The 24297-nt window shown below is 38.8% G+C and overlaps 1 protein-coding gene across 2 annotated transcripts in view; it reads right to left on the reverse strand.

Moving 5' to 3' along the window:
• DNAH7 (dynein axonemal heavy chain 7) overlaps window positions 1–24297 on the reverse strand; it is a 349153-nt gene that overhangs the window by 218246 nt on the left and 106610 nt on the right. For both annotated transcript variants that reach the window (XM_054477799.2, XM_054477800.2), the window contains exons 18-19: window positions 20752–21437; window positions 17845–18031 (exon numbers count right to left, since the gene is read on the reverse strand). In XM_054477799.2, the coding sequence (XP_054333774.1) occupies window positions 17845–18031; window positions 20752–21437 (873 nt within the window). The remainder of the gene's footprint in view (window positions 1–17844; window positions 18032–20751; window positions 21438–24297) is intronic.

The raw sequence follows: 24297 nt of genomic DNA on the forward strand, positions 1-24297 counted from the left end.
GGGGGCCTAAGAGAGTCCCTAATAAATTTTCTTCTAAGTGCCTGAAAGGAGAGGAAGCTGACATCTTTCCTAGCTGGAGGTGTGGTCAGTCACCAGGTGTGCTGACCTGCTCCAATGCTACTAGAACAGGAAAAAAACTCTCGGAGAAGATGGTGTGGTGGAATGGCCAGTGAAGAAGGGGCAAGAACTATATGCTCAAGGTTACAAAGTGGGTACAGAAGATGAATTGTCCCCTTCTGCAGACCCCACTTTTGGGCTATGGCGGGCAGATGAAAAATTTTTTCCCATAACCTAATCTTAAAAGTAAGCAGGCATATGAAATTAAAGGCTGAAGATTTGTGAAATACTGCTACAGTATGGGGTAAAAAGACATACACACCAAAAACGTGGCAAAATACACCATCAGGAGGTCAGTTTGAAGATGTAGCCAAATCTCCCAGACAATGACCAAACCTAGGGGAGATACTCAAGATGAAGTTCCTCAGCAGCCAGACCTGTGTTGGATCTTCACCTGTCTACCCTGGGTTAATCTGTGCTCATTACATATCCACAACTCTCCAAAAGGCTAGACCAGTTGTGAAGACCAACAGAAAAGGCACAGGGCCTTCACATCACTGATAAGAGGTTAATTACCTTATGACAACCGACAAAAAAGAACAGCCCATTTTGCAGGATCAGGTATATCAGAAAATGTTCTTTTACTCTCACTCTCTCTTTCTTCCTCTCTCTCTCTCTCTCTCTCCCTCTTACTTTCTCTCTCCCCATCCCTCCCTTCCTCCTTCTCTTCACCTGGTCCTTGTCCCAACCCCAGATGAGAAGCACAGGAGGAGAGAAGTAGAGTGGGAGAGTAGTCTCCATATCTCCCCACCCCTGGAACTTCAGGTTTACCTGCATTGTGGGGAAGAAGAGAGCTCAGAGTAGAACAGAAGACTAAGGATTTGAAACAGGTACAACTAAGTCTTCATAGACAAAACTCTCTTAATAAGCAAAAGTGACTGAAAAATTCTGGAATTAGATTGAAAGATCAATAAGGGAGCCTCTCCGAGTGAGAAAGGGCACTGGTTGAGTATAGTTAGTAGCATGAATTATAAGATTATTTCATGTTTACACCTCAAGGAAACCAAGACATCTCAATAAAGCCAATTTATATTTATTCAATATATATATTATATATATATTTATATATAGTATTGATATATATATATAGTATTTATATATCTATATATATAGATATACATATAGATATATATAGTATTTTTAGTAGAGACAGGGTTTCACCATGTTGGCCAGGCTGGTCTCGAACTCCTGACCTCGCCTTGGCCTCCCAGAGTGCTAGATCACAGGCGTGAGCCACATGTCTTATTTTTTTAAATTATTATTATACTTTAAGTTCTGGGATACATGTGCAGAACGTGCAGGTTTGTTACATAGGTATACACGTGCCATGGTGGTTTACTGACCCTATCAACCAGTCATCTACATTAGGTATTTCTCCTAATGCTATCCCTCCCCTACCCCTTCACCCCAAAACAGGCCCCAGTGTGTGATATTCCCCTCCCTGTGTCCATGTGTGCTCATTGTTCTACTCCCATTTATGAGTGAGAACATGTGGTGTTTGGTTTTCTGTTCCTGTGTTAGTTTGCTGAAAATGATGGTTTCCAGCTTCATTCATGTCCCTGTAAAGGACATGAACTCATCCTTTTTTTATGGCTGCATAGTATTCCATGGTGTATATGTGCCACATTTTCTTTATCCAGTCTATCATTGATGGGCATTTGGGTTGGTTCCAAGTCTTTGCTATTGTGAATAGTGCTGCAATAAACATATGTGTGCATGTGTCTTTATAGCAGAATGATTTATAATCCTTTGGGTATATACCCAGTAATGGGATTGCTGGGTCAAATGGTATTTCTGGTCCTAGATCCTTGAGGAATCACCACACTGTCTTCCACAATGGTTGAACTAATTTATGCTCCCACCAACAGTGTAAAAACGTTCCTATTCTCCACAGCCTCTCCAGCATCTGTTGTTCCCTGATTTTTTAGTGATCACCATTCTAACTGGCGTGAGATGGTATCTCATTGTGGTTTTGATTTGCATTTCTCTAATGACCAGTGATAATGAGCTTTTTTCATATATTTGTTGGCCACATAAATGTCTTCTTTTGAGAAGTGTCTGTTCACATGCCTTGCCCACTTTCTGATGGGGTTGTTTTTTTCTTGTAAATTGGCTTAAGTTCCTTGTAGATTCTGGATATTAGCCCTTTGTCAGATGGATAGATTGCAAAAATTTTCTCCCATTCTGTAGGTTGCCTGCTCACTCTGATAATAGTTTATTTTGCTGAAGCTCTTTAGTTTCATTAGATCCCATTTGTCAATTTTGGCTTTTGTTGCCATTGCTTTTGGTGTTTTAGTCATGAAGGCTTTGCCCATGCCTATATCCTGAATAGTATTGCCTAGGTTTTCTTCTAGGGTTTTTATGGTTTTAGGTCTTACGTTTAAGTCTTTAATCCATCTTGAGTTAATTTTTGTATAAGGTGTAAGGAAGGGGTCCAGTTTCTGTTTTCTGGACATGGCTAGCCAGTTTTCGCAACATCATTTATTAAATAGGGAACCCTTTCCTCATTGCTTATTTTTGTCAGGTTTGTCAAAGATCAGATGGTTGTAGATGCGTGGTGTGATTTCTGAGGTCTCTGTTCTGTTCCATTGGTCTATATATCTGTTTTGGTACCAGTACCATGCTGTTGTGGTTACTGCAGCCTTGTAGTATAGTTTGAAGTCAGGTAGCGTGATGCCTCTTGCTTGTTCTTTTTACTTAGGATTGTCTTGGCTATAAGGGCTCTTTTTTGGTTCCATATGAAATTTAAAGTGGTTTTTTTTCTAATTCTGTGAAGAAAGTCAGTAGTAGCTTGATGAAGATAGCACTGAATCTATTAATTACTTTGGGCAGTATGGCCATTTTCACAATACTGATTCTTCCTATCCATGAGCATGGAATGTTTTTCCATTTGTTTGTGTCTTCTCTTATTTCCTTGAGCAGTGGTTTGTAGTTCTCCTTGAAGAGGTCCTTTACATCCCTTGTAAGTTGTATTCCTAGGTATTTTATTCTCTTTGTAGGAATTGTAAATGGAAGTTCACTCATGATTTGGCTGTTTGTCTATTATTGGTATATAGTAATGCTTGTGATTTCTGCACATTGATTTTGTATCCTGAGACTTTTCTGAAGTTGCTTATCAGCTTAAGGAGATTTTGGGCTGAGATGATGGAGTTTTCTAAATATACAATCATGTCATCTGCAGAGACAATCTGACTTCCTCTCTTCCTATTTGAATACTAATTTATTTATTTACTTATTTATTTATTGAGATGGAGTCTCACTCCATCATCCTGGCTGGAGTGCAGTGGTGCAACCTCAGTTCACTGCAACCTCTGCATCCCGGGTTCAAGCAATTCTCCTGTCTTAGCCTCCCAAGTAGCTGGGACTACAGTCACACACCACCACACCTGGCTAATTTTTGTATTTTCAGTAGAGACGGGGTTTCACCTTGTTGGTCAGGCTGGTCTCGAACTCCTGACCACAGGTGATCCACCCACCTCAGCCTCCCAAAGTGCTGGGATTACAGGCAGGAGCCACTGCACCTGGCTTACCCTTTATTTCTTTCTCCTGCCTGATTGCCCTGGCCAGAACTTCCAATACTATGTTGAATAGGAGTGGTGAGAGCGGGCATCTTTGTCTTGTGCTGGTTTTCAGAGGGAATGCTTCCAGCTTTTGCCTATTCAATATGATATTGGCTGTGGGTTTGTCATAAATATGTTATTATTTTGAGATATGTTCCATCAATACCTAGTTTATTGAGAGTTTTTAGCATAAAGTGATGTTGAATTTTATCAAAGGCCTTTTCTGCGTCTATTGAGATAATCATGTGGTTTTTGTCATTGGTTCTGCTTATGTGATGGATTACGTTCACTGATTTGTATATGTTGAACTAGCCTTGCATCCCAGGGATGAAACTGACTTGATCATGCTGGATAAGCTTTTTGATGTGCTGCTGGATTTGGTTTGTCAGTATTTTATTGAGGATTTTCGCATCAATGTCCATCAGGGATATTGGCCTGAAATTTTCTTTTTTTGTTGTGTCTCTGCCAGGTTTTGGTATCAGGATGATGCTGGCCTCATAAATGGGTTAGGGAGGAGTCCCTCTTTTTCTATTCTTTGGAACAGTTTCAAAAGGAATGGTATCAGCTTCTCTTTGCACTCCTCTGGTAGAATTCAGCTGTGAATCTCTCTGGTCCTGGGCTTTTTTCAGTTGGTAGGCTATTAATTACTGCCTCAATTTCAGAACTTGTTATTAGTCTATTCAGGGATTCAACTTCTTCCTGGTTTAGTTTCAGGAGGGTGTATGTGTTCAGGAATTTATCCATTTCTTCTAGGTTTTGTAGTTTATTCATGCAGAGGTGTTTATAGTATTCTCTGTGATGGTAGTTTGTATTTCTGTGGGGCCAGTGATGATATCCCCTTTATCATTTTTTTTATTGTGTCTATTTGATTCTTCTCTCTTTTCTTCTTTATTAGTCTGGCTAGAAGTCTATCTATTTTGTTAATCTTTTCAAAAAACCAGATCCTGGCTGAGCATGGTGGCTCACACCTGTAATCCCAGCACTTTGGGAGGCCAAAGCAGGTGGATCACAAGGTCAAGAGATCGAAACCATCCTGGCTAACACGGTGAAACCCCGTCTCTACTAAAAATACAAAAACAAAATTAGCCAGGCATGGTGGTGGGTGCCTGTAGTCCCAGCTACTCAGGAGGCCAAGGCAGGAGAATGGCGTGAACCCAGGAGGCAAAGCTTCCAGTGAGCTGAGATCATGCCACTGCACTCCAGCCTAGGCGACAGAGTAAGACTCTGTCTCAAAAAAAACAAAAACAAAAACAAAAACAAAAAAAAACCAGCTCCTGGATTCAATGATTTTTTTGAAGGGTTTTTTGTGTCTCTATCTCCTTCAGTTCTGCTCTGATCTAAGTTATTTCTTGTCTTCTGCTAGCTTTTGAACTTGTTTGCTCTTGGTTCTCTAGTTCTTTAAATTGTGATGTTAGAGTGTCGATTTTAGATCATTCCCACTTTCTCCTGTGGGCATTTAGTGCTATAAATTTCCCTCTAAACACTGCTTTACCTGTATCTCAGAGATTCTGGTATGTTGTGTCTTTGTTCTCATTGGCTTTGAAGAACTTATTTATTTCTGTCTTAATTTAGTTATTTACCCAGTAGTCATTCAGGAGCAGGTTGCTCAGTTTCCATGTAGTTGTGTGGTTTTGAGTGAGTTTCTTAATCCTGAGTTCTAATTTGATTGCACCATGATCTGAGAGACTGTTTGTTATGATTTCTGTTCTTTTGCATTTGCTGAGGAGTGTTTTACTTCCAATTATGCAGCCAAATTTAGAGTGTGATGTGGTACTGAGAAGAATGTATATTCTGTTGATTTGGGGCAGAGCATTCTGTAGATGTCTATTAGGTCTGCTTGGTCCACAGCTGGGTTGAAGTCCTGAATATCCTTGTTAATTTTCTGTCTTGTTGATCTGTCTAACATTGTGGGGTATTAAAGTCTCCCACTATTATTGTGTGGGAGTCCAAGTCTCTTTTTAGGTCTCTAAGAACTTGCTTTATGAATCTGAGTGCTCCTATATTGGGTGCATGTATATTTAGGATAGTTGGCTCTTCTTGTTGCATTGATCCCTTTACCATTATGTAATGGCCTTCTTTGTCTCTTTCGATCTTTGTTGGTTTAAAGTCTGTTTTATCAGAGACTAGGATTGCAACCTCTGCTTTTTTTTTTTTTTTTTTTTTTTTTTTTTGCTTTCCATTTGTTTGGTAAATATTCCTCCATCCCTTTATTTTGAGCCTATGTGTGTGCTTGCACATGAGATGGGTCTCCTGAATACAGCACACCAATGGGTCTTGACTCTTTATCCAATGTGCCAGTCTATGTCTTTTAATTGGGGCATTTAGCCTGCTTACATTTAAGGATAATATTGTTATGTGTGAATTTGATCATGTCATTATGATGCTAGCTGGTTATTTGGCCCATTAGTTGATGCAGTTTCTTCATAGCGTCGATGATCTTTACAATTTGGTATGTTTTTGCAGTGGTTGATGCTAGTTGTTTTTTTTCATGTTTAGTGCTTTCTTCAGGAGCTCTAGTAAGGCAGGCCTGGTGGTGACAAAATCTCAGCATTTGCTTGTCTATAAAGGATTTTATTTATCCTTCACTTATGAAGCTTAGTTTGGCTGGATATAAAATTCTAGTTTGAAAGTTCTTTTAAGAATGTTGAATATTGGCCCCTACTCTCTTCTGGCTTGGAGGGTTTCTGCAGAGAGATCTGCTGTTAGTTCGATGGGCTTCCCTTTGTGGGGAACCCGACCTTGCTGGCTGCCCTTAACATTTTTTCCTTCATTTAAACCATGGTGAATCTGACGACTATGTGTCTTGGGGTTGCTCTTCTCGGGGAGTATCTTTGCGGTGTTCTCTGTATTTCCTGAATTTGAATGGTGGCCTGTCTTGCTAGGCTGGGGAAGTTCTCCTGGATAATATCCTGAAGAGTGTTTTCCAGCTTGGTTCCATTCTCCCCGTCACTTTCAGGTACACCAATCAAACGTGCAGGTTTAGTCTTTTCACATAGTCCCATATTTCTTGAAGGCTTTGTTCATTCTTTTTCATTATTTTTCTCTCTAATCTGGTCTTCATGCTTTATTTCATTAAGTTGCTCTTCAATCTCTGATACCCTTTCTTCCACTTGATCAATTTGGCTATTGATACTTGTGTATGCTTCACGAAGTTCTCGTGCTGTGTTTTTCAGCTCCATCAGGTCATTTATGTTCTTCTCTACACTGGTTATTCTAGTTAGCAATTCATCTAACCTTTTTTCAAGGTTCTTAGCTTCCTTGCATTGGGTTAGAACATGCTCCTTTAGCTTGGAGGAGTTTGTTATTACCCACCTTCTGAAGCCTACTTCTGTCAATTTGTGAAACTCATTCTCGGTCCAGTGTTGTTCCCTTGCTGGCAAGGAGTTGTAATCCTTTGGAGGAGAAGAGGCATTCTGGTTTTTGTAATTTTCAGCCTTTTTGCCTGGTTTTTCCTCATCTTCGTGGGTTTATCTACGTTTGGTCTTTGATGCTGGTGACCTTTGGATGGGGTTTTTGTGTGGATGTCCTTTTTGTTGATGTTGATGCTAATCCTTTCTGTTTGTTGGTTTTCCTTCTAATACTCAGGCCCCTCTGCTGCAGGTCTGCTGGAGTGTGCTGGAGGTCCACTCCAGACCCTGTTTGCCCGGGTATCACCAGCAGAGGCTGCAGAATAGCAAAGATTGCTGCCTATTCCTTCCTCTGGAAGCTTCGTCCCAGAGGGGCACCCGCCAGATGCCAGCCGGAGCTCTCCTGTATGAGGTGTCTGTTGACCCTGGCTGGGAGGTATCTCCCAGTCAGGAGGCACAGAGGTCAGGGGCCCACTTGAGAAGGCAGTCTGTCCCTTAGCAGAGCTCAAGCACTGTGCTGGGTGATCCACTGCTCTCTTCAGAGCCAGCAGGTAGGAACGTTTAAGTCTGCCGAAGCTGTGCCCACAGCCGCCCCTTCCCATGGGTGGTCTGTCCCAGGGAGATGGGAGTTTTATCTATAAACCCCTGACTGGGGCTGCTGCCTTTCTTTCAGAGATGCCTTGCCCAGAGAGGAGGAATCTAGAGAGAGAGTCTGGCTACAGTGGCTTTACTGAGCTGCAGTGGGCTCTACCCAGTTGGAAATTCCCAGTGGCTTTGTTTACACTGTAAGCCAGTTATATTAACAATAGTATTTACATCCTATTTTCAACCTCTGAGGTTTTTAAAAGAACCTTTATTAGGAACTCCTAAGAATGAAGGCAATAACCTTATGTACCAAGCAATTAATCCAGTGGTCTCTACTATACACATCGTCTCATTAGACTTCCTAAGAGAATATGGGTTTATGTTTATTTTCAGCTCTTTGGAGAGCATGAGCAAAAGCTTCCCTGAATACTAACATATGGAGAAAGAGAAAATGCAAAGCAGATGAGAAAGACAATCTTTTTAAAAAAATTTTTATTTATTATTTTTTAATTATACTTTAAGTTCTAGGGTACATGTGCACAACGTGCAGGTTTGTTACATAGGTATACATGTGCCATGTTGGTGTGCTGCACCCATTAACTCGTCATTTACATTAGGTATATCTCCTAATGCTATCCCTCTCGACTCTCCCCACCCCATGACAGGCCCTGGTGTGTGATGTTCCCCTTCCTGTGTCCAAGTGTTCTCATTGTTCAGTTCCCACCTATGAGTGAGAACATGCGGTGTTTGGTTTCCTGTCCTTGCGATAGTTTGCTCAGAATGATGGTTTCCAGCTTCATCCATGTCCCTACAAAGGACATGAACTCATCCTTATTTACGGCTGCATAGTATTCCATGGTGTATATGTGCCACATTTTCTTAATCCAGTCTATCACTGATGGACATTTGGGTTGGTTCCAAGTCTTTGCTATTGTGAATAGTGCCACAAGAAACATACGTGTGCATGTGTTTTTATAGCAGCATGATCTATAATCCTTTGGGTATATACCCAGTAATGGGATGGCTGGGTCAAATGGTATTTCTAGTTCTAGATCCCTGAGGAATTGCCACACTGTCTTCCACAATGGTTGAACTAGTTTACAGTCCCACCAACAGTGTAAAAGTGTTCCTATTCCTCCACATCCTCTCCAGCACCTGTTGTTTCCTGACTTTTTAATGATTGCCATTCTAACTGGTGTGAGATGGTATCTCATTGTGGTTTTGATTTGCATTTCTCTGATGGCCAGTGATGATGAGCATTTTTTCATGTGTCTGTTGGCTGCATAAATGTCTTCTTTTGAGAAGTGTCTGTTCATATCCTTTACCCACTTGTTGATGGGGTTGTTTTCTTCTTGTAAATTTGTTTGAGTTCTTTCTAGACTCTGGATATTAGCCCTTTGTCAGATGAGTAGGTTGCAAAAATTTTCTCCCATTGTGTAGGTTGCCTGTTCACTCTGATGGTAGTTTCTTTTGCTGTGCAGAAGCTCTTTAGTTTCATTAGATCCCATTTGTCAATTTTGGCTTTTGTTGCCATTGCTTTTGGTGTTTTAGACATGAAGTCCTTGCCCATGCCTATGTCCTGAATGGTATTGCCTAGGTTTTCTTCTAGGGTTTTTACGGTTTTAGGTCTAACATGTAAGTCTTTAATCCATCTTGAATTAATTTTTGTATAAGGTGTAAGGAAGGGATCCAGTTTCAGCTTTCTACATATGGCTAGCCAGTTTTCCCAGCACCATTTATTAAATAGGGAATCCTTTCCCCATTTCTTGTTTTTGTCAGGTTTGTCAAAGATCAGATGGTTGTAGACGTGTGGTATTATTTCTGAGGGCTCTGTTCTGTTCCATTGGTCTATATCTCTGTTTTGGTACCAGTACCATGCTGTTTTGGTTACTGTAGCCTTGTAGTATAGTTTGAAGTCAGGTAGCGTGATGCCTCCAGCTTTGTTCTTTTGGCTTAGGATTAAGACAATCAAGTCTTTTTTTTTTTTTTTTTTTTGGAATTATGTATTCCAATTTTCTTTATTATAAATTAGACACATGTGTTACAGATAAGCTGAAGAACAGGTTCAAGATCATGGAGTTAATTAACGGAAAGATAATTAGAAAGAATTATTTGCATTATGACTCCTGGTCCAGTGCTATTTCTACCCAGTTAGACGTATAGATTTATCACTGAAAAAAAGTTAAAATATTATTAAATTTTGGTGTTCCTTTATAGAGCTACTATTTCCCGTTTTTAATATTCCTTTGCATTATTTATGATTACTTTAGTCACTACACAAGTTTTAAGAAAAACAATACAGGGCCATAAATGTCGTATTTCCTTAAACTCAGCTGGAAGTCTACATTCAGGCATTGATTTCACTATTTTCAAAATACAAACCTACAACAGCTCCTCTCCTCACTTATCTACTTTTTTTTTTTTTAATTTTTTTTTCTTTTATTGTAATTATTATTATTATTATTATTATTATACTTTAGGTTTTATGGTACATGTGCCCAATGTGCAGTAAGTTACATATGTATACATGTGCCATGCTGGTGCACTGCACCCACCAACTCGTCATCTAGCATTAGGTATATCTCCCAATGTTATCCCTCCCCCCTCCCCCCAACCCACAACAGTCCCTGAAGTGTGATGTTCCCCTTCCTGTGTCCATGTGTTCTCATTGTTCAATTCCCACCTATGAGTGAGAATATGCGGTGTTTGGTTTTTTGTTCTTGCGATAGTTTACTGAGAATGATGATTTCGAATTTCATCCATGTCCCTACAAAGGACATGAACTCATCATTTCTTATGGCTGCATAGTATTCCATGGTGTAGATGTGCCACATTTTCTCAATCCAGTCTATCATTGTTGGACATTTGGGTTGGTTCCAAGTCTTTGCTATTGTGAATAATGCCGCAATAAACATACGTGTGCATGTGTCTTTATAGCAGCATGATTTATAGTCCTTTGGGTATATACCCAGTAATGGGATGGCTGGGTCGAATGGAATTTCTAGTTCTAGATCCCTGAGGAATCGCCACACTGACTTCCACAAGGGTTGAACTAGTTTACAGTCCCACCAACAGTGTAAAAGTGTTCCTATTTCTCCACATCCTCTCCAGCACCTGTTGTTTCCTGACTTTTTAATGATTGCCATTCTAACTGGTGTGAGATGGTATCTCATTGTGGTTTTGATTTGCATTTCTCTGATGGCCAGTGATGGTGAGCATTTTTTCATGTGTCTTTTGGCTGCATAAATGTCTTCTTTTGAGAAGTGTCTGTTCATGTCCTTCGCCCACTTTTTGATGGGGTTGTTTGTTTTTTTCTTGTAAATTTGTTGGAGTTCATTGTAGATTCTGGATATTAGCCCTTTGTCAGATGAGTAGGTTGCGAAAATTTTCTCCCATTTTGTAGGTTGCCTGTTCACTCTGATGGTAGTTTCCTTTGCTGTGCAGAAGCTCTTTAGTTTAATTAGATCCCATTTGTCAATTTTGGCTTTTGTTGCCATTGCTTTTGGTGTTTTAGACATGAAGTCCTTGCCCATGCCTATGTCCTGAATGGTATTGCCTAGGTTTTCTTCTAGGGTTTTTATGGTTTTAGGTCTAACATTTAAGTCTTTAATCCATCTTGAATTGATTTTTGTATAAGGTGTAAGGAAGGGATCCAGTTTCAGCTTTCTACATATGGCTAGCCAGTTTTCCCAGCACCATTTATTAAATAGGGAATCCTTTCCCCATTTCTTGTTTTTCTCAGGTTTGTCAAAGATCAGATGGTTGTAGATATGTGGCATTATTTCTGACGGCTCTGTTCTGTTCCATTGATCTATATCTCTGTTTTGGTACCAGTACCATGCTGTTTTGGTTACTGTAGCCTTGTAGTATAGTTTGAAGTCAGGTAGCGTGATGCCTCCAGCTTTGTTCTTTTGGCTTAGGATTGACTTGGCGATGCGGGCTCTTTTTTGGTTCCATATGAACTTTAAAGTAGTTTTTTCCAATTCTGTGAAGAAAGTCATTGGTAGCTTGATGGGGATGGCATTGAATCTGTAAATTACCTTGGGAAGGATGGCCATTTTCATGATATTGATTCTTCCTACCCATGAGCATGGAATGTTCTTCCATTTGTTTGTATCCTCTTTTATTTCCTTGAGCAGTGGTTTGTAGTTCTCCTTGAAGAGGTCTTTCACATCCCTTGTAAGTTGGATTCCTAGGTATTTTATTCTCTTTGAAGCAATTGTGAATGGGAGTTCACTCATGATTTGGCTCTCTGTTTGTCTGTTATTGATGTATAAGAATGCTTGTGATTTTTGCACATTGATTTTGTATCCTGAGACTTTGCTGAAGTTGCTTATCAGCTTAAGGAGATTTTGGGCTGAGACAATGGGGTTTTCTAGATATACTATCATGTCATCTGCAAACAGGGACAATTTGACTTCCTCTTTTCCTAATTGAATACCCTTGATTTCCTTCTCCTGCCTAATTGCCCTGGCCAGAACTTCCAACACTATGTTGAATAGAAGTGGTGAGAGAGGGCATCCCTGTCTTGTGCCAGTTTTCAAAGGGAATGCTTTCAGTTTTTGCCCATTCAGTATGATATTGGCTGTGGGTTTGTCATAAATAGCTCTTATTATTTTGAGATACGTCCCATCAATTCCTAATTTATTGAGAGTTTTTAGCATGAAGGGTTGTTGAATTTTGTCAAAGGCCTTTTCTGCATCTATTGAGATAATCATGTGGTTTTTGTCTTTGGTTCTGTTTATATGCTGGATTACATTTATTGATTTGCGTATATTGAACCAGCCTTGCATCCCAGGGATGAAGCCCACTTGATCATGGTGGATAAGCTTTTTGATGTGCTGCTGGATTCTGTTTGCCAGTATTTTATTGAGGATTTTTGCATCAATGTTCATCAAGGATATTGGTCTAAAATTCTCTTTTTTTGTTGTGTCTCTGCCAGGCTTTGGTATCAGGATGATGCTGGCCTCATAAAATGAGTTAGGGAGGATTCCCTCTTTTTCTATTGATTGGAATAGTTTCAGAAGGAATGGTACCAGCTCCTCCTTGTACCTCTGGTAGAATTCAGCTGTGAACCCATCTGGTCCTGGACTTTTTTTGGTTGGTAAGCTATTGATTATTGCCATAATTTCAGCTCCTGTTATTGGTCTATTCAGAGATTGAACTTCTTCTTGGTTTAGTCTTGGGAGGGTGTATGTGTTGAGGAATTTATCCATTTCTTCTAGATTTTCTAGTTTATTTGCATAGAGGTGTTTGTAATATTCTCTGATGGTAGTTTGTATTTCTATGGGATCGGTGGTGATATCCCCTTTATCATTTTTTATTGCATCTATTTGATTCTTCTCTCTTTTTTTCTTTATTAATCTTGCTAGCGGTCTATCGATTTTGTTGATCCTTTCAAAAAACCAGCTCCTGGATTCATTTATTTTTTGAAGGGTTTTTTGTGTCTCTATTTCCTTCAGTTCTGCTCTGATTTTAGTTATTTCTTGCCTTCTGCTAGCTTTTGAATGTGTTTGCTCTTGCTTTTCTAGTTCTTTTAATTGTGATGTTAGGGTGTCAATTTTGGATCTTTCCTGCTTTCTCTTGTGGGCATTTAGTGCTATAAATTTCCCTCTACACACTGCTTTGAATGCATCCCAGAGATTCTGGTATGTTGTGTCTTGGTTCTCGTTGGTTTCAAAGAACATCTTTATTTCTGCCTTCATTTCGTTATGTACCCAGTAGTCATTCAGGAGCAGGTTGTTCAGTTTCCACGTAGTTGAGCGGTTTTGAGTGAGATTCTTAATCCTGAGTTCTAGCTTGATTGCACTGTGATCTGAGAGACAGTTTGTTACAATTTCTGTTCTTTTACATTTATTGAGGAGAGCTTTACTTCCAAGGATATGGTCAATTTTGGAATAGGTGTGGTGTGGTGCTGAAAAAAATGTATATTCTGTTGATTTGGGGTGGAGAGTTCTGTAGATGTCTATTAGGTCTGCTTGGTGCAGAGCTGAGTTCAATTCCTGGGTATCCTTGTTGACTTTCTGTCTCGTTGATCTGTCTAATGTTGACAGTGGGGTGTTAAAGTCTCCCATTATTAATGTGTGGGAGTCTAAGTCTCTTTGTAGGTCACTCAGGACTTGCTTTATGAATCTGGGTGCTCCTGTATTGGGTGCATATATATTTAGGATAGTTAGCTCTTCTTGTTGAATTAATCCCTTTACCATTATGTAATGGCCTTCTTTGTCTCTTTTGATCTTTGTTGGTTTAAAGTCTGTTTTATCAGAGACTAGGATTGCAACCCCTGCCTTTTTTTGTTTTCCATTTGCTTGGTAGATCTTCCTCCATCCTTTTATTTTGAGCCTATGTGTGTCTCTGCACGTGAGATGGGTTTCCTGAATACAGCACACTGATGGGTCTTGAGTCTTTATCCAATTTGCCAGTCTGTGTCTTTTAATTGGACCATTTAGTCCATTTACATTTAAAGTTAATATTGTTATGTGTGAATTTGATCCTGTCATTATGATGTTAGCTCGATGTTTTGCTCGTTAGTTGATGCAGTCTCTTCCTAGTCTCAATGGTCTTTACATTTCGGTATGATTTTGCAGTGGCTGGTACCGGTTGTGCCTTTCCATGTTTAGCGCTTCCTTCAAGAGCTCTTTTAGGGCAGGCCTGGTGGTGACAAAATCTCTCAGCATTTGCTTGTCTGTAAAGTATTTTATTTCTCCTTCACTTATGAAGCTTAGTTTGGCAGGATATGAAATTCTGGGTTGAAAATTCTTTTCTTTAAGAATGTTGAATATTGGCCCCCACTCTCTTCTGGCTTGTAGGGTTTCTGCCGAGAGATCCGCTGTTAGTCTGATGGGCTTCCCTTTGATGGTAACCCGTCCTTTCTCTCTGGCTGCCCTTAACATTTTTTCCTTCATTTCAACTTTGGTGAATCTGACAATTATGTGTCTTGGAGTTGCTCTTCTCGAAGAGTATCTTTGTGGCGTTCTCTGTATTTCCTGAATCTGAATGTTGGCCTGCCTTGCTAGATTGGGGAAGTTCTCCTGGATAATATCCTGCAGAGTGTTTTCCAACTTGTTTCCATTCTCCCCATCACTTTCAGGTACACCAATCAGACGTAGATTTGGTCTTTTCACATAGTCCCACATTTCTTGGAGGCTTTGCTCATTTCTTTTTATTCTTTTTTCTCTAAACTTCCCCTCTCGCTTCATTTCATTCATTTCATCTTCCAGGGCTGATACCCTTTCTTCCATTTGATCGCATCGGCTCCTGAGGCTTCTGCATTCTTCACGTAGTTCTCGAGCCTTGGTTTTCAGCTCCATCAGCTCCTTTAAGCACTTCTCTGTATTGGTTATTCTAGTTATACATTCTTCTAAATTTTTTTCAAAGTTTTCAACTTCTTTGCCTTTGGATTGAATATCCTCCCGTAGCTCGGAGTAATTTGATCGTCTGAAGCCTTCTTCTCTCAGCTCGTCAAAGTCATTCTCCATCCAGCTTTGTTCCGTTGCTGGTGAGGAACTGCGTTCCTTTGGAGGAGGAGAGGTACTCTGGTTTTTAGAGTTTCCAGTTTTTCTGCTCTGTTTTTTCCCCATCTTTGTGGTTTTATCTACTTTTGGTCTTTGATGATGGTGATGTACAGATGGGTTTTTGGTGTTGATGTCCTTTCTGTTAGTTTTCCTTCTAACAGACAGAACCCTCAGCTGCAGGTCTGTTGGAGTACCTGGCCAGCCGTGTGAGGTGTCAGTCTGCCCCTGCTGGGGGGTGCCTCCCAGTGAGGCTGATCGGGGGTCAGGGGTCAGGGACCCACTTGAGGAGGCAGTCAGCCTGTTCTCAGATCTCCAGCTGCGTGCTGGGAGAACCACTGCTCTCCTCACAGCTGTCAGACAGGGACATTTAAGTCTGCAGAGGTTACTGCTGTCTTTTTGTTTGTCTGTGCCCTGCCCCCAGAGGTGGAGCCTACAGAGGCAGGCAGGCCTCCTTGAGCTGTGGTGGGCTCCACCCAGTTCAAGCTTCCAGGCTGCTTTGTTTACCTAAGCGAGCCTGGGCAATGGCGGGCGCCCCTCCCCCAGCCTCGCTGCCGACTTGCTGCTTGATCTCAGACTGCTGTGCTAGCAATCAGCGAGACTCCGTGGGCGTAGGACCCTCTGAGCCAGGTGCGGGCTATACTCTCCTGGGGCACCGTTTCCTAAGCCCGTCGGAAAAGCACAGTATTCGGGTGGGAGTGGCCTGATTTTCCAGGTGCCGTCTGTCACCTCTGGAAGGGGAACTCCCTGACCCCTTGCGCTTCCCGAGTGAGGCAATGCCTCGCCCCTGCTTCGGCTGGCGCACGGTGCACTCACCCACTGACCTGCGCCCACTGTCTGGCACTCCCTAGTGAGATGAACACGGTACCTCAGATGGAAATGCAGAAATCACCCGTCTTCTGCGTCGCTCGCGCTGGGAGCTGTAGACCGGAGCTGTTCCTATTCGGCCATCTTGGCTCCTCCCCCCGACAATCAAGTCTTAAGCAAAAGTAAATGAAGTGTTACTCTCCCCTTCCCAACAAAAAATACCTATTTATTTAGAAATGAGGGTAAGTAATGTTTTTGTTTGTTTCCAGTGGTTTTACAGGATAAAACTTTGCCTCCTTTATTTACAAGGCCCAACACAGCTGCCCTTTCAAAGAACTGAGATATCTATAAAATTTCTTAGCAATATGGAATTTTGAAGAGTATTTTGATTACATATTTAAAAAGAATTTTTTAAATATACTAACTAAAAGAATATAAGTATCTACTTTTTGCTTTTTAAAACTAAAAATTCTCCTTCATCACCTTCTAAATGAAAATATATCCATATTATAAGGATTTTGCACTGCTGTAAGGAAGCTATAGATAAAAGACTGAATTTATGACATAAATTAATTAGAGATGATTGTGTTACAAAGCAACTTACTAATAGGTTCTTTAAATATGGAATTAATTCCAGTGTGATTAATTTTACAAAAGTTTGGTTTATAAAAAGATTTGTTTCAGGTATTATTATATAAATGAGGTAAAGATGAAATAAATAAAACCATGTCCATCCCTCTGAATATTTTCCTATCAAATCATATAGTTGACGTCAATACAGTATTATCAATATTTCAGATTATAGTAACAGCTCTTAAAGTTTAAATAACAATAAAGATATGCATATTTCTATTTCAGGGTAGGACATTTTTAAGATAATACTTATCCTACCTTATAGTATTATATTTTATCAAAATACCAAAGCAGAAGTTTATATCCATTTAATGATATGATTTAATAACTAATTTTTTTCTATTTTAATATTAAATGACACACAACCATGCTTCTGAGGTAGTAAATAAATGTATTCTGCCGGTCATGGTGGCTCACGCCTGCAATCCCAGCATTTTGGGAGGCCGAGGCAGGTGGATCACTTGAGGTCAAGAGATTGAGACCAGCCTGGCCAACATGGTGAAACCCCATCTGTACTAAAAATACAAAAATTAGCTGGGCATGGTGGCACACACCTGTAATCTCAGTTACTTGGGAGGCCAAGGCCGGAGAATCGCTTGAGCCTGGGAGGCAAAGGTTGCAGTAAGCCAAGATTGCACCACTGCACTCCAGCCTGGGTGACAGAAAGAGACTCTGTTTCAAAAAAAAAAAAAAAAAAAAAGTCTTCTGAATTGAACAAAAAACGTACTTTTTTTTAGTGTTACCGGTTTTTATTAAATTCTCTCTTTAGCTTAAATTTTAAGTTCTCCTCCACAGTATTTGTGTATTTTTCTTTCTTTATTGCATTTTATTTGCATTTATTGGACTTTTTAGATACACTTATCTTTGCAACTCATCTTTTTTTTAGGCCCCTACCAGAAAAATGTGTTGAGTGGTTGGCATCTGGACATGTTTCAGTGGGTTGCATATTCCATAACAAGACAGCCACAGAATAGATGGAGACAGCAAGTGCCTCGTACAGTGTCTTCCCTCCAGTGCATCAGATAAGAACCAATCATAGAACCAAAGGTTGTTAAACAATGCAAATTCCAATTTGGACCTCAAGGAGTAATCAGGACAAAATATCTACTTTTGCTCGCAACATTTTCTGCTCCTGGCATTCTAAAATAATAGCTGAAAAGACAATGTATGTATGAAATAGATAATGGCTTATTGGAAACAATAATGGCTTATACGGATTTCTGGAAACAAAAATCATGTCACTTCAACCAAATAATGACATTTTTGGAGGTTTTTTTCACCTACCTGCATGACACTTCTCATTATATCTCTCCATGTCTTATCAACAGCTGTAAAACGTCTGCCTTCCTCAGGCATTTGAGACATAATGTCTGGAGAGCTAAAAATGGGCTCCAGATACAGCCACGTGGCTTGGACTTTGAGCCATTCATCCAGAATCTCCTGAAGCAGTAGGAGCTTGCCCTCCCATTCTCTGAGGAGCAAAACACAGTGGCTCTTACTGACAGCAAACCAAGCAAATGTTTCAAATGACAAAATTCAAAACCACAACTAGGTTGTCAATGTTGTATATAATGTTATACAATTGTTATACATTATATACAATCTCATATATAAAGTATATAATATTCCAATTTCCATTCATCTAGTTGCATTTAAAGATAAATCACTAGATTTGTTCTACAAAATATGTTTAAAGATAATAATATAACATTTATGCTTATACAGATATACACATTAAGATATACTTATCTACTATTGGGCTGGTTTCTGTATATGTCATGGCAACAAACCTTTCTGCTATCTAGTTCCATGGCTAGAGAGCACAAATTGAAAAACGAGATTTTGTTGACAGTAAAGGTATTCCCAATCAAGGGTACTCTGAACTTCTGAGGAAAGATAGTTACATCCAATACTCCTTTCCTTTAACATTCTTTTTCCCCCTTAATTTGGGCTCATAAAGGCTTTATTTCTAGAATAAAGCCCTTATTTCTAAAATATAGTTGACTCTTCAACAACACAGGTTTCAACTGTGTAGGTCCACTTTTACACGGATTTTTTTCAATAAAGGTTACATGGACTTTGCCTGACTCTCCTGTCTCCCCTTCCACCCTCTCCACCTCTTCTGCTTCTGCCATCCCTGAGACAACAAGACCAACCCCTCCTCTTCCTCTTCCTCCTCAGTATACTCAACATGAAGATGACGAGGATGAAGATCTTCATGATGATCCACTGGCACTTAATGAATAGTAAATATATTTTTCTCATGATTTTCTTAATAACATTTTCTTTTCTCCAGCCTACTTTATTATAAGAATATAGTATATAATACATGTAACATTCAAAGTATGTGTTATGTTGTTTTTAAGGCTTCTGGCTAACAGTAGGCTATTTGTAGTTAAGGTTTTGAGGAGTCAAAAGTTACATGCAGGTTTTCAACTGTGTGAGGAGTCAGCGCCCCTAAAACCCTAAATTGTTCAAGGGTCAACTGTATTTCAATTTATAAGATGTAACTGGCATTTAAAGAAAAATGTACATACTCCAAAATAGTGTGGCACTTATGAAAAGGTGGAATATTTAAATTTACAATAGGTTATCAGTTCATTTCTAAACATAGAGAATACAGATAATGATTTAATTTCCTCACGAATAAATATAATTACTCCATAAACTAATAATTTTACAAGCACAGTTCTAAGGTCTCTATGTGTTTAGTCCATCATCATGTCAACCCTATGAGGTAAGGTCCATTGTAACATCTATTTATCAATGGAGAGACTAAGGCACATAGAGGAAAGTGCCAGGCTCAAGTTTAGCCAGATAATAAACAATAGAGCCAAGATTTGAACCCAGACAGTTGTAATTACTCTGCTATCAGAGCTAACATAGTCATAAGGAAGAATGATTTATTAATAGCAACTTTGTTTGAATCCAGGAGGCGGAGGTTGCAATGAGCTGAGATCGTGCCACTGCACTCCAGCCTGGGCAGCAGAGCAAGACTCCATCTCAAATAAATAAATTAATTAATTAATTTAATTAAATAGCAACAGAACTTAGATGTGGCGTAGTCTTACGTATATTAACACATTACTCATCATTTAAGTGGTGCTCTGTGATTTTAGATCTTTAAAACTAAGACATGTTAATAAGTTCGCCAAGTAACCAGGCATTTTCAGATGTCTAAAATATTTTTCTTTCAATGCTTATCAGTGAATTTGTTTAACCTCTTTGCACAAGAAGACCTGAATGCTTCTGCTTTCTTCTGTTGTTCTTCCCTCTTTTTCTATCTAATTTTTGTGTGATTCAGAAAATTTCCAAGCAGCTAATGATATCACGCACAGTCCCTTAAAATGGAATCTAGATGTACCACTTTCAGAGTAGTTTAAAAATTCTTCTCTTAATGTGCATGCTGGAGCAAGCTGGCAGAAGGCAGAAGGACCAAACACAGAGAATGAGCCAAGACCAATCAGAACATGCCCAAGTGTATAACACCTAAGTCACCAGAGGCAGATACTATCAAGCTGTTAGCATTCCCTTGCCATGAAAATCCACTGAAGACAGTAGTCTGATTTTGATGGACTCTGTTTTTTTTAAGGTAATATATAGCCTGCCTAATGTAAATTACAAAAACTGGAAACATTGACAGACAGCTAGGCTTACTTTAATTGGCTGTGTATGATGCTTAAAACTCCCAACTAAAATTATAGTTTCATTCTTTTTCCCTTATTTGCCATCCCGCATGCGAGTAGAAATTACAATAGATATTCAGCAATCCTCTATGACAAGCTAATATATTTTTTAAATAAAATTATTATCTTCAGTTCACAGATACAAAATTATTTTTGAGAGTTAAAAAATAAGATCATATTGTAGGCAATAAAAACGAATATCTGGATGTTGATTGTCCACTGTCTTTGTTATGAATATAGAAGTTAACAAACCATTAAGATGATAGCAAAGGATGAGCAATCTTCCAATAGCAATGAAGCCATTGATTATAATATCTTTAAATATCTAAAGATCTTAAATATTTAGTATGAAATGCTAAGTATGAAATGCAGAATCAATTCTCAAAAGAAATAAAATATTAAGTATGAAATATTATGTGTGAAATAATTCTCAAAAGAACTTTACATTAAATACAAGTGATTTTGGTAACATAGCATAAACATTGCCATATAAATATCACTTTACCTCATTTGTTTTTCATAAGGCTTAATGAAAGGAGATCCTCGCATAGTTTGTGTTTTAACAATATGGTCATCCAACAACATCTGAATTTCATCAACTGATGCCAAAATAAATGTCCCAGTTTCTCTATAAGAATGGATGACAAATTCCACTGCATCCCATTCAGTAATCATCTTCTCCATCGCCTTTTCAAGAGAATATTCTTTGCTAGCTGCTTCGCTAATACCTTCAAATCGGTCTATATATGGTTCCAGATTCATGTCTAAAAAAGAGAAGACTGTGGAGTCATCTGATGGCTGCAAAGGGTAACCAACAATGGCAGACATGGCCTCCCAGTGCCTGGGGCGCAAACCAGGATTACAGATCACTTGAATGAGAGGAATGTGCTGCTTGAAATCTTCCACCTTCGATCTTACTTTTTTTGTCATTGCCAATGCATATGGAGAATCATGAAAGGTTTTCTCCAGTTTATATAATCCTCTCCAGTAATTTCCAATATCTGCTTCTACTTGGTCTGGATTCACTTTGTGATATGGCCCTTCTGTCCATGCTCTATATTTGCTGCTAAATTCAACAGCAGTTTCATAAAGACGAAGATAAGGGTTCAAGCCATCTTGGATTTTTTTACGTTGAGGATATACAGATGGTGGCCAACCAAATGCTTCCTCTTCAGCATTAAACTGCTCAATCTGAAAGGATAAGTATTGAATATATTAGTTATTTTGAAAGTGAATGATACTGCAAATTAAGTTTTTTAAAATATCTATTTCAAATATGAGCCAAAAAAACCTTACTAAGCCCTGAAGTTAAACTTCAATAATCTAGAAAAACAGAGCAGTAATCTCATTTTCCTATTTACTAAATTTCTTTTTTTAATTGACAAAAATGTATATATTTATGGTACACAACATGTTTTGAGAAAATGTATATATTATGGAATGGGTAAATAAAACTAATTAACATATATTACCTCACACACTTATTTTTTTGTAATAAGAACACTACACAATCTTCTCTCTTAGCAATGTTCAAGTATACAATACATTGCTATTAGCTGTAGTTACCAATTTGCACAATAGATACCCTAAACGTATTCCTCCTAACTGAAATTTTTTATCCTTTGACCAACATCTTCCCCAATCCCCACTACCCACCAGCCCCACCCTTGTAGGCATCATTCTACTCTCTGCTTCTAAGAATTTGATTTTTTATTAGATTCCACTATAACTGAGATCATGTGGTATGTGTCTTTCTGTGCCTGGCATATTTGACTTAACATAAGTCCTCCAGGTTTATCCATGTTGTCACAAATGACAGGATTTCCCGTTTTTATTCTCCCTCTAAGGCTGAATAGCATTCCCCTATTTCTTTTTTATTACAGTTTTCAGAGACCAATGTCTGGTTACATTAGTTAAAATAGTTAATGCACATTTACATATATAAAGAAAGAGTTTTTGTCTGTCTAGACACATTGAGGACACAGCATCATTCTTTAGTTAACAAGAACCTAAATATTTTTTAATATACACAGCATTGTGTTAGGTACTGCGGAAAATAGAAAAAAAGTATTATATTGCAAAATACTAACTCCAAAGAGTTAGTAATCCAGCTCAGGAGAAAATATATACATAGGTGAAAATTTAACTAATTTTTCAATAATAATAATAATAATATAAAGTAATAGAAAAGACATATCAGAGAAATAAATTTAAAATGAATAAAATATACTATAAAATGCTAACACCAGAGTTGAGAGAGAGTGCTGAAATACCGCAGTCACAGATGCTTCTGTAAAGAAAATGAAACTTGAGTTCAGTCTTGAATACTTCCTCTTAGTTTAACTGTGAAATATGTGAGGACATGGACAGTTGAGAAGAGAACTGAAAAGTGTTCGTTAGCTAAATACATGGGTTATGCGGTTACTTAAAATTTCAGTGGCCTCAGTTTTTAAAAAATATTTGTGGGTACACAGAAGTAGGTGTATATACTTATGGTGTACATGAGATACTTTGATAGAAGTATACAATGCCTAATAATCACATGTTAAATGGGGTATCCATTCCCTCAAATATTTATCCTTCGTGTTATAAACAATCCAATTATACACTTTTGGTTTTTTGTTTGTTTTTGAGACAGTCTCGCTCTGTCACCCAGACTGGAATGCAGTGGCAAGATCTTGGCTCACTGCAGCCTCGACTTCCTGGGCTCAAATGATCCTCCCACCTTAGCCTCCCAAGTAGCTGGGACTACAGGCACGTGCCACCATGCCTGGCTAATTTTTGTAATTTTAATGGAGATAGGGTTTCACCATGTTGCTCAGGCTGGTCTCAAATTCCTTGGCTCAAGTGATCTGCCTGCCTTGGCCTCCCAAAGTGCTGGGATTAGAGGTGTGAGCCACTGTGCCTGGCCCTGTTTTGGTTATTTTTAAATGTGCAATTAAATTATTATTGACAAATACTAGATCTTATTTATTCTTACTATTTTTTGTACCCACTCAACATTCCCACTTACCCCCTACCCCATCACGACCCTTCTCAGCTTTTGGTAACCATCCTTCTACTCTGTATCTCCATGAGTTCAATTGTTTTACTTTTTAGCTCACACAAGTGGGAACATGCAAAGTTTGTCTTTCTGTGCCTGGCTTATTTCACTTAATATAATGACTTCCAATTCCATCAGTGTTGTTGCAAATGACAGAATCTTTTTGTTTCTTATGGCTGAATAGTACTCCATTGTGTACAGATACCACATTTTCTTTATCTATTCATCTCTTGCTGGACACTTAGGCTTCCAAATCTTGGCTACTGTGAACAGTTCTGCAACAATCATGGGAGTGCAGATATCTCTTTGATATCTTGACTTCTTTTCTTTGGGGTATATACCAGCAGCGGGATTGCTGGATGATATGGTAGCTCTAGTTTTAGTTTTTTAAGGAAGCTGCAAACTGTTCTCCATAGTGGTTGTACTAACTTACCTTCCAACCAACAGTGTATGAAAGTTTCCTTTTCTCTACATCTTTGACAGCAGTTATTGACCGTTTTTTGAATAAAAGCCATTTTAACTGAAGTGACATGGTATCTCATTGTAGTTTTGATTTGCACATCTCTGATGATCAGTGATGTTATCAATGATGTTTCCAAATGTCTATTTGCCATTTGTATGTCTTCTTTTGTGACATGTCTCTTCAGATCTTTTGCCCATTTTAAATTCAGGTTATTAGAGATTTTCCAACAGAGTTGTATGATCTCCTTATGTATTCCAGTTATTAATCCCTCATCAGATGGGTAGAGTTTGCAAATATTTTCTCCCATGCTCTGGGTTGTCTCTTCATGTTGTTTATTGTTTCCTTTGTTGTGCAGAAGTTTTTAACTGGATGTGATCCCATTCGTCCACTTTTGCTTTGCCTGTGCTTGTGGGGTATTACTCAAGAAATTTTTGCCCAGTCCAAATTCCTGGAGAGTTTCTCCAGTGTTTCCTTGTAGTAGTTTCATAGTTTGAGGTCTTAGATTTAAGTCTTTAATCCATTTTGATTTGATTTTTTATATGGTG

This window comes from Pongo pygmaeus, chromosome 11 (assembly GCF_028885625.2).
Source record: "Pongo pygmaeus isolate AG05252 chromosome 11, NHGRI_mPonPyg2-v2.0_pri, whole genome shotgun sequence".
NCBI lineage: Eukaryota > Metazoa > Chordata > Mammalia > Primates > Hominidae > Pongo > Pongo pygmaeus.